Consider the following 26830-nt stretch of genomic DNA (forward strand, 5'->3'; position numbering starts at 1 on the left):
GCAGAAACCAACAACACTCAATCCAATATGAAGGAACGCAACGATAACAATTGACGCACAAATACAAAACTAGAAGCATGTGCCTAATAGTCAGTACTCTTTAGATATCAGTTTAAAGGATGACTTAAAATATGATGTGCTCGTCTGTGTTCTAGAAACTCTTTCAAAATTAAATATTTATTGCACAGCATCATTAGATGTCATAAGGGTTTTCATTTCCTGACATAAAATAGGGTGAATATCTGAATTCTTTATATATACCATATATATATATATATATATATATATATATATATATATATACATATACATACACATACTACACACTGTACCAACAGAGGTTTAAATAAAATAGGTATTTTTTTATCCCAAGTATCAAGCCCTAATGATGCCGTTCAATAGGGTTCAGCATTATTTTTTGCTTCTGCTTTTTTTTTTTTTTTTTTCAAAGGCACAGAACCCTGGCAGGATTCCAAGCAACAAAGATGACCTACTCCCCATTTGAGTTTATCTCTTAATTAAAAAATCAAGGACTCAGCTGATAAGACAAATTGATGTTGATAGTGAACTGGGTTCAATCATTTCAGTGAGATTAAACATAAGGGTTATTCAAGTGAAATCTTTCCTAGAGGGTGCATTGTCCCATAAATACTGCAAGAGTGCATAGGAAGCTATTTGGCCATATATCTTCCTTTAATGTACACTGTACACAATTTATGAATACATTTTTTATTTTATACTGCATGTCTCAAGACACCAACATGCCGATGGGGTATATACTTATGAAAAAGTCATATTTAATGTATTATTCTACCCTATTTTATGATATTTGTGTATATAAAAAAGCATTTAGGCTTTTATAAAAACACATAAATCTAGATTTTATGTAAAAAAAAAATGTAAACTCTGCAGGCATTTTAAAATGTCTCTGCACATTTGTTTCACACTCAGAATTAGATATTAAGGGAGTGTTTCAGTGGGAAGGGTTAATGTGCGTCACATTGACAAGCATACATACAGCCCTGGAACAAATTAAGAGACCACTGCAATTTTTTCTTAAATCAGCATTTCTACATGTATGGCACCCATTCAATTCCATTCATATTTTTATTTGGAATTTGAGAGAAATGTCAGTAGTTTATAGAATAAAACAAAAATGTTCATTTTACCCAAACACATACCTATAAATAGTAAAACCAGATAAAACTGATAATTTTGCAGTGGTCTCAATTTTTTTTCCAGAGCTGTATCTCTCTAAGACCAAGAAATAATCACTGTACCATACAGTTTATAACATTATGCACATTTACATATGTTTAATCTCAGGTGTGAGCCCTGAAGCAAAAGTGTTTCAAGAGTCATCAGGAAATCCATGACATAAAAGGAGTCCATAAATAACTGAATAAAGAACATCAGAATATATTCCTTTTGAATAGTGTATCCTTGATATTTGTTTTTGGTGAAAAGGCACAGGGTTTACAACTGAATGCTGTAGTACAGTAACAATGACTTTAATTTCCAGCTCTGATAACATCCACCTACGCACTGCTGACTGACAGCTTGTCTCCCCTTCAGCTGACCTTCTGCATGGGTATGATGTCTGCTTTCAGCTCCATCAGCCTCCCGGACACCCATGTGACTATGTACAACTCAAACAGAACTAATGATTTCCAGAAGGTGATCTGAGTGCGCTTTAAACACAACACTACTGTGCTTGTGCCAGAGATATCCCAGAGCTGAAAGGAAAGACCTCACAGAAACTCTCATTAGGAGTCGTAATGTTACACACACTGGTCATCGAGGTCTGGACACCACCACAATTCACTGTCTTGACTGTTACAACAGAATGAACAATGTGTTACCTACACGGGTGAGAGCACCTCCAAAATAATCAATATTATTATTATTGAATGTTTGTGCATAAAACACATGGTGATTGCTTGTGATTTTTTATATTGGATCAAATTTATTTTAACTTTAATTTACCAGTATTCCAAACTCCAATAATACCTACACAAAATAATAAATCAACATTTCTACCACGGCCATTCTTGAATAAGCTTTTCATGTCTTTCATAAACTCAACGTTTGATAATCCTTTTTCATGATTAAAACAAAAAGGACATGAAAAGATGAGCAAAGCCTTTATTTACTGATCTGTCAGAACCTGAAGTTACTAGGTACTCAAAAGTGCAAATAAGAAGCCTGTGAAAAACTAAAAGGAAAATACATTTACAAACATACCAATGATTTGATGGTTGCTGTTCCAAATAGGCACACAAAGTACAGAGCGAATATGAAAACCAGAGAATTGATCAGCCTGAAAGAAAAAAATAATATCTTTAGGTACGTGTTTATACATCCATTGTAATTGTCATTCAGTGAAATACACAAATATAAAATAAGTACAACAACAACAAAATAACAGACAAGGTATAATTATATTAAACATTTTGTTAATTCAATCATGAATTCAAAATAGCATTCACTATTCATTATTCTCCATATTCATAAAGTCGAACCATTTAAAATTTTTGACACCTTCTTGTAAGAAGCTGATTAAATAAAAACCTTGACCCACCTACTAACAGAAAACTACAAAACTGTACTCAGTTGTGACTTCATTTTTACTAAGATGTTACTTTCTTCTACTCATAAATGTAACAGCTATGATGTACAGGTTTTGCAGGTTGCTATTAGTGGGTGGCTCAAAGTTTGGACTGAATCCTGCCCAATGTCACAATATTCCTAACTACATGAGATTAATTAAATTCAACAGTTGAAGCTCTGAACTGTTATGAAAGTAACACAAATGCTGTCTTACTGTATGGTATTAATGAGTTTTGTATCCTCATTAAAAATATGACTGTACACTCCATTACCTCACAATGGAGAGGTAAATAACTAATCCTTTAACACTCTTAATCTATCATGAGGAATTCCTTTTGTCTTGACTGATCTCACTTTCTGTATTTCCCCACTCCCTCTGTGCCACTCCTGTATGCAAGATGAACACAGATAACAGCACTTACTTCGGCATCGAAGCGGGGGTCCTGGTATGCATCACTAATATTAACTGGAAGACCAGTGGAAGCAACAAGTTCAGCGATGCTGTTGTTGATGAGCCAGTCTGAGTAGGATGACTTCTCTATGCTGTCTTTGAAACTAGACACAGGAACGGTCATACAAAAGAACAGAGGGAGTCCCAATTAACACAAATGAGAGAATTAAGAGGAAAAGTGTGCACAAACGTCTGTCTATTACTGTTACTGTCTGTCTACTGTTAGGAAAGAGCTCATTTACTGCATCATGCTACTTATTTTCAGTATCATATAAATTACTTGGCCAGTTTTTGGTCTGTTTTTACATTTAAAAAAAAAATTATATTCATGAGCAGTTGATGACTTAATTTACACCATATTTTCATTCACAGACCAAAAATGTAATATTTAAAACTTATTCATGAAGATGCATCAGTTTCTACTGTTATGACAAATAAATACAAAGATGATCCTATTAATGATGACCCCCATCTAAAAAAGACTTTGGGTTCAAACTTTCAAAATCAGCATCATTGACAGCTGTCAATTTAATGGATATAATTTATTCTGGTGACAAAGATCTACTGCATTGTCACTCATAGGTCAAGAAGGTACAGTTAATTGGATGCTGAAGCCAGTATGAAAGGGATATTAGATTCTTTCATATGATCCAGAATGTCCATTGAGGTAATCTGACTCTTGGCAATGTTAACCCCAACTTTCTCAAAGCTTAGCACTATATGTGTGTTAGCAAATATTTTACAATTGTAGTTTCAGACAAGCTGCCTGATAGGCCGTCATGTGCCGTGGATTCTTTGGTAGGTTTTTCTGTGCTAGAAGCTCCCAGCATCTCTTACATCTCAGCTGAAGGAATGCATTCCATTAATCATAGGATCTTTATTTTAAGTAATCTTACCAAAATCATTAATATTTCATTGTAGAAATGCACCTTGGGCTATCATGCTATAGAAATGTAACACGTTAAAGCATGTGGGTTTACCCATCAGCGTGTCAAGCACTGTGTGCAGTGATAGACCCATGTATGTGTACACAGATATATGTGAAAAGACATTTGTACATTTAGAATCATACATCTGATTTATGTAAGCCTTCTCAGTCTGTAACAGCAGGGTTTTATGTGCTTAAACACCTAGCTCAGATGTGAGTTAGTCAATGAAACACAGACATTAGCTGTTTCCAAACTGCTATAAGTGTTTGTTCTTCTTTAATTACGATTACATGAATATTAATGACCATCTCTGGAATCTAGTGTGCTAATGATAAGTTACTTTCTAATTGTCAGTCTTTCTCAGAAAATCCTCTTCCCTAATGGGGATTCTGCATTAACAATCTTTGTAAGCTTTCCCAAATCTGAACCATAATTATTGATACCTGTTATAGTTTTCACATTTCTCTTTGGATAAATATATATACACACAGTATATACACTGATCAGCCATAACATTATGATCACCTGCCTAATATTGTGTAGGTCTCCCTTTTGGCACCAAAACAGCCCTGACCTGTCGAGGCATGGACTCCACTAGACCTCTGAAGGTGTTCTGTGGTATCTGGCACAAAGACGTTAGCAGCAGATCCTTTAAGTCCTGTAAGTTGCGAGGTGGGGCCTCCATGGATCGGATGTGTTTGTCAAGCACATCCCACAGATGCTCGATTGGATTGAGATTTGGGGAATTTGGAGGCCAAATCAACACCTTGAACTCGTGATTCATCAGACCAGACCACCTTCCTCCATTGCTCCGTGGTCCAGTTCTGATGCTCACGTGCCCATTGTAGGTGCTTTTGGCAATGGACAGGGGTCAGCATGGACACCCTGACTAGTCTGCGGCTACGCAGCCCCATACACAACAAACTGCGATGTCAATTATGAAAGAATGTCATGTGATTTTCACATTCTCTTGCCAGACAGCAAAGTAATATTAAATACATTGGTTTGAAATTGGATTTTCGACACTTAAGTACACTTGCAAGCCTTTCAGGGCAACTATACTGGAATAAGTTACAAAACAATTACTATGAAATGACGCTTAAATCATAATAATAACAATAATAATTAAAAATATAGATATCGTTAAATATATACTTTTTAGGAAAATTGGGTACATTATTTAAAACTACATACATACATCAAATAATGTTTGTGTTTCTTTGAACAAATCTCAATCTGCAAACTGCACCCCCAGACAGTTCACAGGTTGCATTTTGGCCAAATGTTTTTTTAATTGTGTGCATTTCTGCATAGAGATGAAATCATCAACAATCCCCCTGCGCTGTGAGCTCAAATTCCTTCCAAGTCATTCTTTAGATGGTCATTAATTCTTTGCTGTTTCTGAGTGACCTCACACTGCGCTCAATTTAATTTCTACACAAAAACAACACACATAATAGGTACATATTTCACTTAAAAAACATGTCAGCAGTTGCTTAATATTGCAGGACCACTTTTTCCTTCACACCTGTGTCCCTTTCAGCATACATTCCTGTACTCCCTTATTTCATTTTGGTTGACTACTTAAAGGAACGCATGAGAGCTGAAGTCACACAAAATTCAGAAAATCTTGAATGTGTAATTGCAAAGTCTATGCACAGTAGAGCTGAAATAATTTGCTGCTGAATGTGATGTCAGCGTGTGTAACCGTGATGTTTTTGTGCAAGAACTGAGGTGAGCATTCTTTCATATTCTCTTGCCAGGGAGCAAAGCCCTAGAGGAATTCTAAACACTTTGGTTTGAAATTGGACGTTCACAAGCCCAATAGCAAGCATTTCATGGTAAATATACTAGAAAAAGCTATGACGCAAGTACTAAGAAACAGAGCTTAAATCATTATAACAACAATAAAGAAAAACACGCACCGTATACCTTTTATGATTTTGGGGTTCATTTGTATTAAATCAATGTATTAGCTCATATCTGTGCTTGTGTTTGTCAGACTAATGACCTATTAGGGACAAGCTGTGAAAGAACAATTGAAGCCCAATTAGCTGAATTCATTTACTTGCTGCAGTGCATGGGATTGCTAATTCCCTGCTCTGCATATACTGATGATGGCAATTGTACAACACTGTCAACAGCTGCTGTATTTAATGGATTAGACACTTATAAACTAATCAATTTCAAAGAGACATTTCTGTATTCCAAGCAAAGGTGTTACATCCAGGTTCTCACCTTTCTTAGAGACAGACTCATCGACTATATCATTTTCCCCATAACAGTGCTGCTGTTCGATTGTGATTGATTCGATTGTGTTTAATAATGTGTCTAATTACAACTAAATGTTAAAGGCCCCGAAACATTTTAAAAGCATAAACTGACAAAAGTACTGACAAAACCTCCAATATGTTTGCTAAAATACTGCTAAATGCAAATCCTACACAAGACAAACAATATTCTAACATATAGTAACTGTACGTCTTAGAAAAGGCGGTTCAAATCTGTGAACTACAAAATCACCTATATAAATCTGCACCAAAGAAACAGCATCTTAAAGTTTTTGTAAGACTGTAACCAAGCATACAGAAAGCCAAGAACATGAGCAGTCATTATTTTGAAGGGCATACCTGTTCTCTGTGTCTGCGCTGCATTTGGGAGAGAGGAGCTCAAAGGACTTGGTAAATTTCACCACCTAAACGGGAAAATGTTTTGTTTGTATTAAAAAGATATTATCAGCACTACACGCTTTTCTTGTTTGTTATTTTATTCACATTGTAATATTAATGTGAATTGAATACTAAGGCAAAATATTGTTGTGTAAATGTACCATACTTGGACTGTTGCCATTTGTAATTAAGACATGAAAAGTATATGAACTTATAAATCACATTTTATGGAGATCTGCAACTATTTTCCTTTGGGTGTTTACATTTTTGCACCGCAGACAACTCTTGGCCTAGATCAAATCATAACTTTGACTTTCCCCACAAATCGCTGAATAACAAACTATCACCCATGGCATAGAAGCTGTACATTATAATCTCTGTCAAACAAATATTCTGCAATGGAATACAAATGTATAATTCGCCATTAGTGAGTAGGTCAAAGTCTTAATTTGGTTTAGACCTCTTTTGATTTTTGATCACAAAATCTGAATGAAATTTGTTTTGTGTAGTCCCTTGGTTCCCTCGCCCAATAATGATTTTACTTTGCCTACTGGGGACTCGATGTCCTCGAGTAGCTGCACGGAACAGCGCTCACACTTCAGCAGCGTCTGCGCCCGGTGCATGATCTTCCTCACAATTTTCTCCAGGTCCGTCTGCTCCTCAAATAAATCATTGACGACTTCAAGCAAAGCCTGGCCAAAGCAATATCAAGAAAACCAGCAATGAAGAAAAGAGAAAAGAAGATAGTCACATAGTATAAAATCATATTTAAGGGTCTAAAAATAATAATATTTATTTTACTCTGAAAAGGGGTTTTATAGATCATTGTCTCTTTCAAAACCCCCAAAACTCTGTCAAAGAACATTCTGAAAGCAAAATATAGTCCCAGGAGGAAAAAACTGACAATCTACCCTTATTCACAGAACCTATTAAAGAAGTGAAAACTCAAGTGTCTCTTAAACAAAGGACACCGTATAACATTTTGTATTTCTGAAAAGGAAATCTTCTCCAGCAGCTGTGCAGCCATTTATTCTTGACATTAAGTCGTGCAAATATTCAATAAATAATCTAGGCCACCTAAATCACAGATATAAAACAATAGAAACAAGTTTAAATTGTCATTTTTAATAAATAATATTGCTAGTAAGATTAAACAGTTTGGTGGAGAAGTTAATAATGCTTCTTCTCTGAGGGGTGGCAGTATCATTGGCTCAGGATTAGTCCTCTTAGGCATAAGAGTTCTGGTTAGGCCTACCACCAAGTCCATTGCATTAATCATGTTTAAAATATTAAGTAAAAACAATTATAACTTTTACTAAATACGCTTGTTTCCCTGTTACCAGCCTTTCACTTCAGAGACCAATGAAATTACATCAAAGGCGATCTTTGGAGGCCCAGTTGGAGCTGGAGAGCAGTCACCATCTCCTGTGATTTATAACTAGGACCAAGCCGCTTCTTGCCAGCGCACCCTCTGCTTCCCACTCTATAGATTTTGCACTGAAATGTTTCAGGAAAAAAGCCTGTTTAGTCCATCAAAGCAGCACACGTCTCTTTAACATATAGCACAGTGACAGTGAGTGGGACGTGAGGGGATCAATATTGAACCTTATTATTAGCAGTGAGTGATGGGCTTGAGGAAGTGGGAGTGTTAGCAATCCGCTGTCCGAGGTCCTGCTTTCTCTCTTACTCTGCTTCTGTCATATTCTTTCCTGGAGGCGGCGAAGAGCTGGGCATTGGATATGGCAATCCCACAGAATGGAAGATACATCTGCAGCACCTGGGAGACACCAAGGAGTCAGGTGACACACGATCACACTGAGACATCACTGATACATACATGCTGCTAGTCAAAGGAAAAAAACAAGTGTCACCCCTATTGCGATATAACGCGGCCCTCAGGAGCCAAAGAGCTGGAGCCAGACTTGTGGGACTTGTTTTGGCCTCAAGCATTTGTTATTAAGTTAGCAAATATTGTTGGTTATAACTAACATGGTGTATCCAGTAAATAAATCTGTTCAACAGCTGTTAAATTGTATCTTCTTTTTACTACAACAATTAGTTTATAGGCTTACTGAGGGGGGAAATGTACATCAACGGTCAACCCCCGAAGTTACGTCGTGAAGAGGGGCCTTAGATGACCTCTGTGCTGCCGGTGTTATTAAAATAAAATTAGAAAATTAGTAAATTTAGAAAATATTACAGAGGTGAATGCATATCTTGATTGTTTAAATAACATTGCAAACCACAAAAAAGTGTAATGCATAATCACGCTTTAATCATATGTTTAAATAAAAACAGGCAAAGTTTGAAGACCCCTATTATTGGGTATGGGCGGAGCTTAGTGAACGCTTGGGATAAGTTATAATTTCGATGGTGTCTTAGCTTTGAGGTTGTGAAATGGATGTGTTTAAGCTACACTCATAATGTTCAAAATAATAATTGTATGTTTTATTTTTTATAAAGAAATACTTTGAGAGAGTAATTAACCTTATGTTAACGAATTCTTAAAATCGAGTTATACGGGCAGCTAGCGCGAGTGTGTTCAAATAGTTGCCAGTGTTATTTCAGGGAAGTAACAAGTAAAGTGAAATACTGAAAACAAGTGGTTATATTTTACTGTTAACTCTATAAAATGTAGATTGTTTATATTGGCATTTTGGCGCTAAATCATAAAATGGTTTCCACCTCCATTGTGTTGATCGATGTCCGTCTGCGGTAACATTTCCATTGCTGGACCTGAGACGAAAATAAAGTCTTACCCGAGTTAGAGAAACGTGACCGTGGTCTGGGTCAAATAATGTACAACACAATATTCTTAGGTAACAGCGTATTTTTAGTATGTCTATTACAGAAAACGTTACTACATGAGGCTGCGCATCCTGACATTTTTATTTTATTTTGTAATTATGATTTTGAACACTGTGAGTGTGGCAATATGCGGAAATGCATGTTTCTGCATTGAAGACCTTTCTCACGGACAGCGGAAGGAACTGCCTCAGCTGGCATTCGAAAGGAAGGGAAAGATCGAGTTCCGTGACGAAAGGAAGGACACATTCTACAGCGATTCGTCTCCAAAGGTAGGCCAAGCTGCGTTGTTCATTTAATTGTTTGAAGCAGAGACGTCCTTATTGCAAGCCATCGAGAAAATTCAGGAGTAAACCTAAATTAACCATAAAAAAAAACTATTACAGCGCACAAAGTGATTTCGAAGGCAGCAGATCGACGCTCCCCTCCCACCCCTGCTTAGTGCAATGTTGCCGACGTAACCGTGCGACTACGTAAGTCGGGGGATGACTACTAGTACTACACACTGCTACATACAACCATATGGGCTCGGTTTCATCATACATCAATCGTTTGGTCTGCGTGATGCTAAAGAAAATGCAAAAATGACCTAAAATATCAGAAAACGCTTTTAATTACACGTGCTTACAAACTGCTGAATACATTTTTTTATACAATGAAAATCAGAGTAAATGCGCTCGACTTCCTGTTTCGACTTGCGATCAAGGTCCCAAAAATGGTTTCGAGTTATTTCGGGGTAGAGGTAGATATCTGACTGTCATTACCCTTTTGATTGATGTACACAATCATTATACACTATTACATTCTTATTTATTAGTTCTGCTGTCTGCTTTGCCCATAGTCTCGTGTTTGGCTTATTGTAATCATTGTAGATTGTTTTACATTTTACAAATAAATGATAGAGAAGTAGATTTTCTAAAACAACACAATCAGAACAAAGTGAGTATACCATATGCCATGTCTTCTCCTACAGCTTCTGACACAGCTGATTCACAACACAAACCGCACAAAGCAGCAGAGGAAGTTGCCCATTAAAGTGTTTTGTAATAGTCCCCAGAGTTTAACGTGAGGGTTCAGCTGACTATAATATAACTACGTGTGGCTGGCTCAATACTTCAGGGTCAAGAAGGAGAGAACAGGATGATCAAACATCGATGCAGTGTGAAGCTGAGCCATTGACACTGAGGGACACAATGCTGAGAGAGACACTTCATTATCACACTGCACACAAAGGCCTGGATCCCCTTTATTCCTACCTTTGCACTATAAAAACAAAGACAAACTTCAGATTCTACATATAGACTAAAGAGCAGCAGTGAATTCACTGCATGTTCTGTAGTGATGCATAATCACATAGCTCAAATAATAATGAATAACAGTGATCTGACTTCCATTATTTAAAAAAGAGATGTAGAAATTATATTCATTGTATTATTTTATATTAAAATATATATTTTTTTATATTTGGAGTCTTGCTTTCTCTGGAGGAACAGACACTTTCACAGTCCTGCAGACTTAATGACTTCAAACCTCCTTCCCTGCAGAATCTATGTGAATGCGTTATTACCTTCTTGTCTGTATTATGAAAGAAATAATCAATACCAAAAAAAAAGGGATTCATTCCAGTAAATGTGACAGACATTAATGGACTGGCAGGGGTGAGAAACTATCTTCTTTCACCTTCAATTCCAGTGAGACACTCAGCACATCCAGCACAACATAATGTGATAATGAAGGTCAAAGTCTAATGAAATGAGTTAACACTTAAAACCCCTAGAGGAAATTTAGCATATTAGTTTTTGTTTTTAAGAACTGCAAAAAATAGTAATAATAAGGTTTTGGTTGTGTTTATGTCTTCTGACAGCTATAATAATTGTATTCTACTTAAAACATGGCTTTTCTAGAGTAAATTAACTGGACAGGCTATTTGTTCATAGGAAAGCCCAATATCTGCTCTTACTTATTTTATGCAACAAAACTGAAAGCTGTATGAGGACCATAACCCAGAGCTTGCTGGTTCGATTGTGAGCTCTGATAAATAGATGCAAAGAAGTCTGCACACAAGTTGGGCACATGGTTCAAAAAGGCAGAAACCCAGATATTCAGTAAAGAAAACCATACAGTTAAGGAAACTACAAAATATGTTTCAGAATATGACTAGGTTTTTGGTACGACTAAGGCACTTTAGATCTTGATTGTTAGCTACGCCACACCCAAGAGTTAGAAAAAGTTAGAAAAATTATGGTTTACCTTGTGGTCCATATAGTGGTATGTATAAAGTTTGTTAATTTAGTGTTTGATTTTGTTTTTCTAATTAAGATAACAAAAAATGCCACATCCTGCAAGTTTAGTGACATTTGAAAATAGCTGAGAAAATAGTTCTTCTTGGATCAGCGCTGTGAAATGACCCTTCCCCCCCTCTGAGTGAAATGATTGGGAATGAATGTTTTAGCACAGCCCTGGGATAAAACTAGATGAAAACCTGCCTGTTACAGTGTTCACAGCACACCGTATTGTATCATTCGTTTAAGAAACTTTACAAATCTATATAGAATGCAGGCATTAGCACAACAGTAATGAACAAATAAACAGATTAACCCAAGCTTCCAAAAAAATACAAAAACAAGTAACCAGTTGTCTGCCCCTTGTAGTATTTAGTGTTTTAGTCCCAAACATGATAAAGCAAGAGTGACTGAGGGAAACATATGTTGTGATAATTGCCGCTTCTTGCCTTTGGCTTTTTAGACTGGAATAAGACAACATTTACATGGACAAATGGATTTTCTGATTGCAGAAGTAGTCAACAGGATAAAAAGGTGACTCCAGGGAAGAGTTCTCACTGCCTGAGATACCCTCATTAAACACTCCTAATTACCTTTTTTTTATTGAGATCAAGAAAGCTATATTGAGTTACTTCATTTGCTTCATTAATCCCCACATATAGCGATTATAAGAATTATTATTATTATTATTATGCATATTCATATGGAAGCACCTTAAAGTTTAATACAATTTAATAATCTTCCCTAAAGTTCTGCTATAAGCGAGATTTTTGTATTTGTTTATTTCTCATTCTTTGCATACCATCTTTTTATGTGTAGTACATAATGGCTTCATTTGAATACTCTATTCAGATTCATAATCCAGCATGTATTACCTGTTCAAAATGTAAAAAATATTTTTGAAAGTATTCCTTAAACTATTATTTGAAAGGCAAACCCCATTGATATTACTACATCTGGCAACAACACATCGTGACATACTCACTTGCAATTGCCTAGCAGTCGAACCTGACATCAAATGTAATTTTTTGTTTAAATGAAACCCAAGGCACATAAAGAAATAATTAAAAGCTTTGAATTCAGTGTTTAACTTCTCATGAATGGAGGCTCAATACGGATCTTTGAGTATATATGCTTAGCACTGTGATTCACATTTCCTATTTCACACGTGGTTCCAAGGACAGTCCATCAGCTCATGACTGCGAGAATTAAAATGCCAAAGTATTATTTATGTTTCATGTAGGCAGTTCTATTATCATTATTAAACATGCCAGTGGAAATCATTGGGGTCAGCTATGTTATGGCCTAATGTTGGAAAAAAGAAAGGATAGCATTTGGGGCTGATTATAATCAATAGTTCATTATTATCTCAGCCTATGCGTGGCAGTAAATATGAGAAGTCGTTATTTTCATACAGTCAGTACAGATACTAAAAGGACTGTTAAATTTAAAATGTGTAATTTGTGTGTACTGGTAAAAAAATTATGTATTGATGTATTTTATTTTCCTTCAATGACTTAAGTTCAGCGTCCTTCTATACACACACAGATATATTTAAGTCGTAAAGCCCTTATTTGTTCCTACAGGAGGTGGAAAAGGGAGGTATTCTCTGACACAACCTCTGTGATTGAAGCTCTGCCGAGCCATCCAACGACTTTTCTCTACTGCACATTAACCCTGAGCACTGTCAAGTATGTGATTCCAAATGAAGAATCAATGTCAGTTCTTGGAGGCATCTGACCTATGACAGCAAAGATATATCACTCACTAACAGTGACAACCTTACGATATCATGATTGCATTTTTGCTGTCAGATTATATTTTTCAACAAAACACAAATAAAAGCATAAGCAGATTGGTAACCTAGGACAGGTCTCCCATTATATGGCAGGCACTCTTTAAATAACAGTGCCATGTAGAAATTAGCTTGTGTGTTTACGAAACCAGGTTCATGTTTCCAAACAGCTGCACGTCAGAGAATGCCACCTTGATTTTAGTAACACATTGAAGGAGATAACATTGGATGAAGTATGGGGGACATGAGATATGAGAGATGACATCTCCACTTGTTACCTTTAAATAATATACGTCAGCATCCTACAATTCAATGAAAGTGCCTGATGGGCTACAGAGGGTGCCATTTCAACTCAGACTCATCCAGTTATACCAGAGTGTCTTTCCGTATCTTCAGCAGCCTGCACTATACTCCCTGGATTTGTGGAACTTAATAAAATTACTTAAATTCAGCGAGATTAATCTATAATCTGTTCTGTCAACATCAGAATCTAACAATAATTTGTAGGAGATTTAAAAATGTAAGTTGCTACAGGTGTAACATACCACATCTATCGTATTTGCCTTGGTTAACACCCTGACATTTGTATAGTAAAGGTTTTATGTCAAGATTTATCTTCTCTTGCACCACATCTAATATATTTTTCTCTGTACAGCTTTACTACCAGGCTCAAAACACACACACCCTCCCCACCAACAACAATTGCAATGACAATCTCTTATTGCTACTGATCAGTACTGAGATAATTAATAGATAATATCTTCAGTGTTCTACTTGATAAGTGATCATACTCCATGAAATATCCAAAAATCAAAAGCTGTAAGTTGAGGACTCACATTCTCTCATTTAAGCCATTCAGCACTTTGAGACTAATAAGGTATGCATGCCTTTGTGAAGTACACATAGATGCTGATCATGCTAACATGGGAAGGAACCGTATCACAAGTACTGTAAGTGAGTAAGTAAATAGTTTAATTAAAACACGAGACAAAAAAGCATAAAGAAGTGATGCCACAATCCACAAAAATAACGCTGTTTTCTGAAGAAAGCAGATAATTGCCTCAAATCCATCACTGGTAGAACCATGGATTCCAGCAGTCTATACATTCCATGGGATCAGGTTCATTTTAAGCCATAACCTAGGGGACATGTTATGGATCGCCATCTTAAGCCAACAGAGGTGTTATGTAAACCACAGGTTAGTGTAATTGGATTGTGTCAAGATGGCCATAATACAGGAACATTTAAAGTGAGTGTCTGTGCCTTGGGGTGAGCAGATGGTGGAGAGAGCTGATAAGTAAAGAGTGGTTTAATAATGCATACAACTGGCCAGGGCCAAGGAAGATCAACAGCAGTCAGTTCTGACTATTAATTGATAATTTAACTGCCATTTACACCGTCTGGGAACAGGCTAAATTAAAGACTTTTCCTAAATAAAAAATACATTAAAAAAAAGAGCAGACAGCCTACAAATGTGTTATTCTATTTATTGTACATGATGTTGTCAATTCAAATAAATTATGAACAAAAACAAAGTACAATATGTTACAGGAAGAAAGCTGACAGTGACACATTAAAGCCTTCACTCTACATCACTGTGAACAGTGTTTTTAAAAAAAGCTATGAAATGGGTTCTCCTGATTGGGAATACGTAGAGGAAACATGTAATTTAATTGCACAGCTACCAAAAATAAAGAGTGGTAAATCCTTCATTAAAAAAATAAGTAAAATGTTTCACTGTATTATGTGGCCTGTGTCAAGGTCTACCACTAATGTTAATTTTTATGCCAAAGCAAGGATCTCAGGTATAACACAGAACTAAACTATTTTGAATTGAAACTTGTGTATATTCCACTAGAGTTTCACAATGCACTACCTAACTATAGTGCAGAATTTAAACTGGCTGTGCATAAACTTATATATCTGTAACATAATCCTCAGTTTATTGACATAGCACTTATGTTCAAATGTGTGTATGAATAAACAATTAGCTTTTTAACAAGTGAGTAATATGTTCTATCACTCTGATGGCTTTATTTAACCACAGTGTGCAAAGCCCCGATTGTAGTCATTAACACAGACATTTGCTGGCCCTGGAGAATAATTCAGAAGCTTTTAAATCATTTACCTTAAGAGGCTAACAGATTCTATGTCAAAGGCCCAGAAACAGTCAAATGATCCAAATATTTTTTTAAATTCAGAAAGCTGATGTTAGGTTTGAAACAAATCAGCAATGTTCCTGCATGACATTAAATGTGCATGGCTGAGAAACTTAAAATCTATATTATGGATTAACAAAAAAATATAGTTATTGATTTATTTTGTTAACAACACAAAAAGATTATACATTAGATGCTCAACAAACTCCAGTGTATAAGAATAAAAAAGTCCCCATATTGGAACTATTTTCTAGGTCAGCAATGTCAGTGATATTAAGTTCTTAGATCTTGTGCTGCACCTTTGAATAGATATAAGCAAGGTTAAGGCACTTGGTGAAAGTGCACTGGAAAGCTTTTGGTATAGCAGTAAGCAGATCTAAGGCTTTTTTTTTTTTTTAACCAATGGGAACTGTTGTTCTTTTAGTAATCATGTTAGCTTTATTAAGCCAAGTAATGTAATTGAAAAATCTGTGCCCTAAAAAAAACACTCTGATGCTACAAGATCCAACTAATAATGTAATTTGCGATTGCTGGAGAGTGTAATTCTCCTGTACAATGTGAAAGGACTACAGTCTGTTGGAGGGAGAGTGATAGAGGTCACTGTTAGGCTAAAGGGAATTCGCTTACAGGAATAGGATCTAATCTGTGCCACTTTCGTCACAAAAAAATTATTTTTCTCAAAACATTGGCATTAATACAATTGAAGTGTAGTAACATAAAGGGATGGGTCACAAGGCTGACTATTTTTCCCAGCATAGGCCCAGTTACATTTACACCAGCACCATTTTGAGTCCCAGCTATCTCATGTTACACTGATCACAGATCGCAATGCCATGAGTTAGCTACTAAGTTAATACCAAGCTACGGCAGATCAAAGCCTCTATCTCGGGGTAAAAACAAAGAAATAATCATTATCATTCCCATAGCAGGAACACATAGCAAGCACTGCTAATAAATAAATAAATAGTCAATACCCCACCAAGAGGCTAATAACCTCAACCCCCAATCTATTCCTCCAATCCAGAAATCACTCTGTACAGCAAGTTTACATCACAGAGGGGTTTTAACCTGTCTCCGCTGCATATATAGGACATTACAAATGCATTTAACACTGATTGCCCTTTACAGATGCAATATTAAATATTTATGAAAATGGGATCCATACTGCGACAAATTTCACAATAGCACACGCTCCCTGTTATTTGATTTCCCTATAAATAATTCCAACTGTTTCACACATCAGATTGAAATGAATTACCCTGTTTTTTCTACATGGTTCTGTTCTCTGCTTCTCGGTGCATTCTGGTAGCATTCGAAGGACTGCTGAGTTAAAACTTTTACTGATATGCAGGAGGCCGAATGGAGTGTGATTGCCCAATTATGAAATTACAGTTTAGGCTTACATCACTTCAACGTTCTTAACCTACAAAACATTGGATCAAAAGGCTTTTGTATGCAGCAGTGGGGGATAGAAAATGCTGGACATAGTACTGTGGACTGTGAATAACATGTTTATGTGGGGAAAACTCTGATGGGAAGGGATAATTAACAGTTGTCAACTCCAAGGCCCAAAAAACTATTAACCAATTATAGAGAGACCCATGTCATACTGATATGATCCTACAGAATAAAAGTGAAACCTACGACTTGGAGGCCATTTGGACCAGAAAACCTTGTCTTGTTTATTTGCCTGATGCACAACATTAATTACTGGAGTGTCCCAAAAAATAGGCAATAGGCTGCACCAGAACTACTGTTCTAAAGGTAGGCTTTCACAGTAAGAAGATCCCCTATATGTTATTATCACCTTTTACGTGTTGTGAAAATCATTAGCTTATCTGTTCTAGATTAGTGCAAACAGGGAAATTGGGCCTCATTGGTTCTTTGTGCTGTACAGATGCTCTGAGTGGTTCTCTCTTGAGAATGTGTTTCTCTAAAGGTACTGCAAAAGATGCTGGATCAGAGGAGGAAATGAAAGAATGCAAAGCATGTGGAGCGGCATCCTTGTTTACCCATGTTAAATGCTGAAAAAGCAACATCATGATACAATATAGATTCTATAATAACATTGGGAGTAATCCACAAAAAGCCGTCCAAGAACTTTTTGCAAGGCTGTTTCTCAGCAGGCCTTGGAAATGATGGCAGAGCAAATTTTGACTGCATAGTATTGAAAATCAGAAATGATGGTGGCATTCACAGTTGGTTTTGCTTGCCTAGCATTAGACCAATAATGTCAAATTTGTTTTTATGCCTAGACATTTATTGCTTTACAAAAAAAAAAAAAGGCAGCAGTGCTGCTTGAAATTTTAGCATAACATTCTACTAGTAAGCAGTGGTAAATGCCAATAGAAGAATGAGAACTTTGCATTGCAATGATTTACCGTGATCTCTATATCAGATTTCTGAAGCGTGATGTCCGAATGCAAAGGCTTCAGACACAAAACAAACCTTCCCAGCAACCTTCACTCACTTTGTTCATTTCAAGCAGACTAAGACCAATCATTAAAATACTAAAGGATTTAAATTTAATGACCTGATACTCAGAATATTATAGCATCCACTACTGCCTACATTAAACCTATATATAGTAAATCATCAACAAAAAAACAAACATAAAAAAACACCTATTTGAGTATTACCTTAATAAGCCAAAATGAGATAGGTCTTGTTTATTCTTATAACTTATTGTGGCATAGTTGGGAGGAGGGGGTTAAAAGAAAAAACAAAATAAAACACTAGATGCAAAGGGCGACGAACATGGTTTCAGTCAAGATTTTCAGCACCACTTGACACTAATTCCATTAACTTTCTCTGAGGGTTTACTCCCTGAATCGTGAGCTACATCTTTTCAACGTCAGCACTGCAATTCCAAAGGATATATTGCACAACCTCATACAACAGGGTTATGGATGCAAGCTGAAATAGCTTTACTGCTACTTGCATTTCTGACAGATCTAAAACTACATATTTCTATTGAATATTACCTTTGTAAAGGTTATTGGCATATTGACTTGAAGTCTTTCCTCAGTACAGTGTTAGTGGATTAACATTTAAAAAAAAAATGCATTGACCAGTAAAACAAGAATGTCTTGGTTGTGTTTATTTTCTTTATTTTTTATTTTTTTTAAAGCCGCAATGCATCAATATCTTTCACCAAAGATGCTTCAATGCCAGATCATATAAAAGGAAGCCGACTGCATGATGTAACGGATAAAGAAATCAAACACAAAATCCAACAAGCATGTCATTCTTTTCTCTCCATATTTTCTCACCCAGAGAAAGGGACACATCATTTCTTTAATCTTGATGACAGCATCAACATTAGGCCAGCGTGTTACAATTTCTACTGCGGGGCACCTCGATAATGAGTTGTCTCTTTGCGACATACTCTGGCAATTAAAAAATGCAAAGACCTTTATCGTAGCCTAATTTTCCCAAAATGAACAATCAGCTGGCCAATTATGCTAATTGACAAACAAAAGTAGTTTTAGGCAAAGTCATTATTTGAAATTGTCTGCTCTGAAGTGCACTGCTGTGATGTACATATTATGTTCACACCTTTCACAGCTGCATCTTATTTTACATGAAAAAGGGGAGTTAAAGGGGAAATCTTTTTTGCCATCATAATCAATTATCATCTAGGTGACACTCCCTGCCTTTCTGACAGCTTGCACTTCAAAATGCAGTCTCCCTTTGCATCCCCCCCTCTCCTCCCCAAAGCCACACACACACACACACACACACACACACACACACACACACACACACACACACACACACACACACACACACAAGCTATAGGTCATTAACAAGCTACACAGTAAATTCAGGAAGCTCCTGATGCCATACGCAATGGATGTGGAATATTCCAAATGAACTATTTCCCAATTCTAGAATTCTATATACTTTAGAGATGCCAAAAGTCACAGACAGGTGGATCGTACAGGTTTTATTAATTTCTTCAATCAGTCATCTGCTTTGGGTATTCTGTTAGCCAGATACCTTCTACTACAAAAATATTGACAGCAGATTATAAGATATAAAAATGTAAGGAGAAAAACAGCACACACTACCATGGTGCATTGGGGGATACTTAGTTTAGGAATGGCAAGATAAATCCCCCTATAGGCATAGCAAACCACATTTTCATTTAAAAAATTATAATAACAAAAATGAATATCTTATGTACCGAACAAGGAAAAATAATTGTCTGCTAAAGAAGAACACCCCTTGAAGATTCAGCTACTTCTTACAATCTGGGGAGTTATTGCATTAATGCAGGACACAAGGTTAGAGAAAGTCCGTGTGAATTTGTCTGACAAGTCACTGACTGTATCATATGGTCCTCACTGAAATGCAGCTTCTGGCTTCCTTTAAAATGTGTGTTTCTCTAAGATCTTTCACTATTTTTCCCCTATAATATCATTACATGGTTATGGGACAGACAATATCTAGCATGAATTACTGATTGTTCTTATATCTGTTAAAACACTCCTAAAAATACCCCACCATCTACAAAGTGAAATGATGCTTTATTTCTGCTTTATGCAGTTAAATATAATTAGTACCTGTCAGAAAAGGATTATTACAGTATTGCTTCAACTCAGTTTGATAAGAAAAATGGTATCCAGACACTGAAAATTGAGGAATGTATGCCAGGAACACTACTTTAACTACTATTGTAATACTGTAATATTGCCTGGCAGACAGATATGCATTTTTGTATTTAAAGTGAAACTATTCCACAGAACTAGTGATTGTTCAAATGTCCTTCCAAATCCAGGTTAGTAAATTCAAAATCAATATAACTGGGTGCAGTGATGAAAATCCCTTTTTGTTTATGTTTATATGTTTGTATATGTTATGGGAGCATAAATACTTCTAGAAATCCAGACAAAACTACCGAACCATGAAAACTATGGTATCCTTTCTATATCTTTCCGTGCAGAAGAAAAAAGTTCCAAAGTTGTTCTGCAAAAATGAGCCAATATGCTGTCTTGCCAGACATCTTAAACTGTATCATATGGTAATCATATGTACATCAATGAAACTAAATATGTGCATTTCTACCCCTGAGGGTTGAGATAATGAGAAATTTTGAAGTTATACAATTAAACGGCTATAAAGAAATTTAATACTGTTGAGAATCAACATAACACAATTGAAAGGCCAATATCAGTTGACAGTAAAGAAATATGTATCCAATAATTCAATATAACTGCAATGCAGTTGAGAATTGCTATGTGCCTGATGTAAAAAAAAAAAGAAAAATAATCAAAAATAAAAATCATAGAAATGGTAAGCTTAAAATATATATTTACTAAGTCATTGTTAGTTTTGAATTAAAGCATATTTAAATTGGTTTCCATATCAAATGTAATGATTGGTTTAGTACTGTAGAGCATATATATGAAAGAGATTACTTACAGGTCTGAAGCGGGATTAAATTCATACCTGTACAAATTATGCAGAGAAATACATCCATATAGGATCTATGGTTGCTTATTAGAGCCAAAAGCATATCGGTTCTTTCCATGGTTAAGCATGTTTTTGTTATTTCAATATGAAATAAGAATAGGGATTCATTCTGCAAGAAAATACTATATCAGCTGCTCTCAATGCGGGGGAAAAGATTCATGGAGAGAGAGAAATAAAAACAGCATGGACAACCAAAATCCCTGGCCCTTTTGTTTCTTTAAGCAACAACAGAACCCTATTGCACACAAATATAATTACAGCATTAAATCACACTGCTCATGTTGTCTCTACAGGGTACTGTAGTGAAATGTGTTCGGAAATTAATGCTATATATATATATATATATATATATATATATATAGTGATTGGTACATGATATAATGTACCAATCACTAGTAATCTTTCTTCTTGAATGTCTTGAACTTTGCCTAATAAAATAATCATCTAGGAATGTATGTTTTATAATACCACTTTACATTTCATAAGATGTAAATATCATATTCATTGTGTATATCTCCTTCATGTAATAAGGAATTTACAGAAATCCCGGTTCAGCTAAACAGTACGAGATTGCCTCCTTACACCTTCATTTCAAATGTGTGCTTCACTAGTAATTCAAAATGAACATCCTGGCTCTGCCTGTTTATACCTATTGGTTCTCAGCATCTCAGCTACTTTGCAGACATTAGAAGAAAATATTTATTTTATTACACAAAGGCCTTTCAGCTCTTGGTTGAGATTAATTTCAAGCGATAATACACTTCCATAATAAAGTTTTGCTCTGAATTACTGTCCAAACACTCATTATTATCTAGCCAGGATTGTACTATTGCATAGGCCAGACTGAAAGCTAAGTTTTTGTTATTGTAGTTGCAGGAATTTTAATCGTGTGTGTATATATACACTCACCTAAAGGATTATTAGGAACACCTGTTCAATTTCTCATTAATGCAATTATCTAACCAACCAATCACATGGCAGTTGCTTCAATGCATTTAGGGGTGTGGTCCTGGTCAAGACAATCTCCTGAACTCCAAACTGAATGTCTGAATGGGAAAGAAAGGTGATTTAAGCAATTTTGAGCGTGGCATGGTTGTTGGTGCCAGACGGGCCGGTCTGAGTATTTCACAATCTGCTCAGTTACTGGGATTTTCATGCACAACCATTTCTAGGGTTTACAAAGAATGGTGTGAAAAGGGAAAAACATCCAGTATGCGGCAGTCCTGTGGGCGAAAATGCCTTGTTGATGCTAGAGGTCAGAGGAGAATGGGCCGACTGATTCAAGCTGATAGAAGAGCAACTTTGACTGAAATAACCACTCGTTACAACCGAGGTATGCAGCAAAGCATTTGTGAAGCCACAACACGTACAACCTTGAGGCGGATGGGCTACAACAGCAGAAGACCCCACCGGGTACCACTCATCTCCACTACAAATAGGAAAAAGAGGCTACAATTTGCACAAGCTCACCAAAATTGGACAGTTGAAGACTGGAAAAATGTTGCCTGGTCTGATGTGTCTCGATTTCTGTTGAGACATTCAGATGGTAGAGTCTGAATTTGGCGTAAACAGAATGAGAACATGGATCCATCATGCCTTGTTACCACTGTGCAGGCTGGTGGTGGTGGTGGTGTAATGGTGTGGGGGATGTTTTCTTGGCACACTTTAGGCCCCTTAGTGCCAATTGGGCATCGTTTAAATGCCACGGCCTACCTGAGCATTGTTTCTGACCATGTCCATCCCTTTATGACCACCATGTACCCATCCTCTGATGGCTACTTCCAGCAGGATAATGCACCATGTCACAAAGGTCGAATCATTTCAAATTGGTTTCTTGAACATGACAATGAGTTCACTGTACTAAACTGGCCCCCACAGTCACCAGATCTCAACCCAATAGAGCATCTTTGGGATGTGGTGGAACGGGAGCTTCGTGCCCTGGATGTGCATCCCACAAATCTCCATCAACTGCAAGATGCTATCCTATCAATATGGGCCAACATTTCTAAAGAATGCTTTCAGCACCTTGTTGAATCAATGCCACGTAGAATTAAGGCAGTTCTGAAGGCGAAAGGGGGTCAAACACAGTATTAGTATGGTGTTCCTAATAATCCTTTAGGTGAGTGTGTGTGTGTGTGTATATATATATATATATATATATATATATATATATATATATATATATATGTACTTATATTGCTCATGTTACACTTGATTAGTGCAGACAAAATGGCTGTTGTTGCTGGTGTTGCTTTCATTTTCTTACGGTTGTTTTATTGCTTCAGCTTAAGCTTAAATAATAAAAGTTAGTGCATTAAAATTCATTTAGCTGCAGCCCATGTCCACAGAGATGGAGGGCTCAGGACTTGCTGCAGTAATTGTGAATGGGCAGGGGATGCATTTATAGGCTGGGTGAAGTGCTCAGATGCACACAAACAATAAACAATAGGTAATAAAGACAGATGAGAACATTCAAAGGGAAATGGAGTAGTCCTTTAAGAGTTCTTACAGATCAGCTACAATAAGGATTTCACTTGGTGCTGAATTGTTTTAAACTGGGGTTAAAATGGAATCTTATATAATGGCAATGCAACTACTATCAACAATGAGCAACTGTACACTATACATTCAATAATGGTGGTCTTCTCTCATATGAAAGTCATGCTTTTATGCTGCAATGCTGTTGTGCTCCAATAGGAAATTATTTGTGGCTGTGTATCCCAATGCCAATGCCCTATTTTAAAAGATCAGTCATGTGTTATTGAGTGAGTATAATGACAAAATTAAATTAAATTATATTTCAACATGTGATGGATAAGAATCCCTTATAAAGTTAATGGTAACCCCACCAAACATGTAAAACAATGAAGATATAGCACAAAGAATATCTGCTTTCCTTTGCTTACTCAGGACATACAAGTCTTTTTCACAAATTGAAATTGGGCATCAAGGCATACAAGACGGAAAACAGGAGACAGTTCTTAACACAGAGAGTTGTCACAATCTGGAACAAACTACCCTCTGATGTGGTTGAAGCTGAAAATTTGGGATCATTTAAAAATAGACTGGATAGTATCTTTGGATCACTTAGTTATTAATGGACACCAAATGAGCATGATGGGTTGAATGGCCTCCTCTCGTTTGTAAACTTTATGTTCTTATGTCTTATCCTATTAACAGTTTTTTCTCTTGTTAACCGCTTTAAAAGCCCAGTACAGCGCATAATTCCTTCTGCAGGATTTAACTTTAAATTAAACTTTAAAGAGTTTAACAAATAAAGCTTCAAGTCCTAGTGTATTATAACTTACACGATTGAATGTGATGTTCTGAAAATACGCATCTTTTTAAGGACATATCAGTGAACAGCAGCTTGAATCGAAACTGTCTATAGTACGCAGGCATTATTAGCAACAAGCACATCACAGCTCATTTTATTTCCCGAGTGTATTATGGGAAGTTAAATGAGTTACTGTGCAAAATAATACCTCATTACATATCAGCGGGCTTTGTCAAAATGATCAACATTAGCCGTCAACTCTAAAGGTCTGCCTATTATTGTTCTCTAACACAAATGGTGCAAGATCCTCTGTCTTGTTTGGTTTTTTGTCTAAAATGTGCTCAAGTGTTTTGATGCATTTAATCTGTTGAGTCTTAACTGTAAGTATTTTCTATAGTATGAATTAATTAGGAAACCTAAATACCCATGTTTTCTGTAGTCAATGGTTTCCTGTATACCTCAGAGCAATAAAGTCCAAACACAACCATGCAGTTTTTCCTCTATGGGATCTTTAGGTGAAATATAATCTTAAATAGAAAGGCATCTTTAACTATAGCCAAAAGCAGATTAGTACATCTTTTGTTGCTTAACAAGTTACTTTAAATGAACAACACCATGATTCTACTAGATGAAGGTGAGGCAATGGGAATTATTATTTTTATACAGCACTATACAACAAATAGGTTTGTGCAATATCTAATATTGTACTCTTTATCTTGCTCCATGACATTCCATTCAACCAAGCCCTTGTCATCTGAGAAATCAAATGCCTTTTAATGACAGTTATACTTTGATATCGTAATCATGGTGGCCTTAGCACTAGCACACTATCAAGAGCACAAACCTCATGCTTGCCATTGTTCTCAAATGAGCAAGTTACTGCAGCAGATGACAAACCCCTTTTTCAATTAACTTGATTTTGTTTATTTTGTTCTTTAATTGTTTCTGTAAACATGGCAACAGTTGCATGAAATAAGAATAATCTGAAAGATCCTTTTGAAATTCATTCTAAAATACTTTCAAGGAATGCTAGGAAAATTGTGACAGGGAGTATTTCACTCATTTCTATACACCTCATATAACCATCAGTGGCAAGCATTAATAAAGTAAGATCTCTCTAGCTAAGGTCATTTTCAAACTCACTCAAAACATTAATGTTGAAGAGACACTGCATGGTTGGGATTTAATAGAATTTCAGCAGTCAGTCATAACACAATCATCTTACTGTCCTTTACTTTTAAAGGGGACATCATGTTATTGTCACAATCTTTATGTAAGTCTGGTCAAAACATTTTGTACAGCAATTATCGTAGCCTATAAACAAAAAGTATGTGGAGGAGGCATATTAGAATAAGACGATCCTAAAAAAATAGAGAGTACAAAGTGGTTTGTACAGATGTAATATAATTGACTATTTATTTATCTGACTTTAAACTCTTAGGTCTGGAAGCTTTGGACCCTTCATGTCCGCTAAAGAGGAAGAAACAGCTTTATATACATCTTCATGCCAAAAATGTAGCAGTGACAGCACTCAAGTAATCTGCACATAACACATCCAAAATCAGAAAGGAGGATATATCAGGGCTGGTGAGGAGGGCAGCGATTGAGCAGAATACATTTAGATGGTCATTTGTCATCCCGTGTGCGTTTGCAGTCAGTGATACTAAATGTAATGTCTTGACCACCAGGGGTCATCTGATGTAGAGTGGAAAAGTGTAATAATGGTACTTTCACCATTCATCCCATTACATGTTTAGAAGTCAAAGTACTGTTTTGATTAATTTTTTTGGTGGTGGTGGTGATTATAGTATTATAGTAATTAAAATGTGAACTGAAAGAACAACAGGAGCAAATGGGGATATTGTGAAAGCCAAAGATGCCTTTAAAATAAATATGATATGAGCACAGCAGAGAGTGGCATTTTAAAAAGAAAACAGTAATCATTAGTGCTGAGATGCCTTTTCACGGGTAAATAACGCTTGTGGAATAAATTGGCCTTTACACAGACACAATGAGGATGTAGGCTTCAAGCCTGTATGGTTCTCATGGCCTTGACATTGGAACCCACCCCCAGATTTTTCTATCACAGCAACAGAAGACAAGCTCGCAGGATGAGAACTATACCATTTGATTCCTGCAGTTTAGATCAAATATTTAGAACAATACTAATGTAGGAAAACCGAAGCTGCCTTTTTGGGATATATTTCACAAAATATTTGGTAATCATTCTTTGTGGATAGGACGTTGAAGAGAGTGCCAATCAGAAGCTTTATAAGAAATCTGCCATCAGACATTATGACAATAGTTTCTAGCCAATGGATAAATCAAACTCCTGTGTAAGCAACGAGGATTCACAAAATGTGGGGTGAGAGACA

At 36.2% G+C, this 26830-nt stretch overlaps 1 protein-coding gene across 1 annotated transcript in view; it reads right to left on the minus strand.

The window, feature by feature from the left end:
- The window catches only part of pde11a (phosphodiesterase 11a), a 67602-nt gene that overhangs the window by 33664 nt on the left and 7108 nt on the right, over positions 1–26830 (minus strand). Inside the window, exons 3-7 of the mRNA XM_066687816.1 lie at positions 8347–8436; positions 7211–7351; positions 6621–6685; positions 3033–3165; positions 2245–2320 (exon numbers count right to left, since the gene is read on the minus strand). Of these exons, the coding sequence (XP_066543913.1) occupies positions 2245–2320; positions 3033–3165; positions 6621–6685; positions 7211–7351; positions 8347–8436 (505 nt within the window). The remainder of the gene's footprint in view (positions 1–2244; positions 2321–3032; positions 3166–6620; positions 6686–7210; positions 7352–8346; positions 8437–26830) is intronic.

This window comes from Amia ocellicauda, chromosome 16 (genome assembly GCF_036373705.1).
Source record: "Amia ocellicauda isolate fAmiCal2 chromosome 16, fAmiCal2.hap1, whole genome shotgun sequence".
Taxonomy (NCBI): domain Eukaryota; kingdom Metazoa; phylum Chordata; class Actinopteri; order Amiiformes; family Amiidae; genus Amia; species Amia ocellicauda.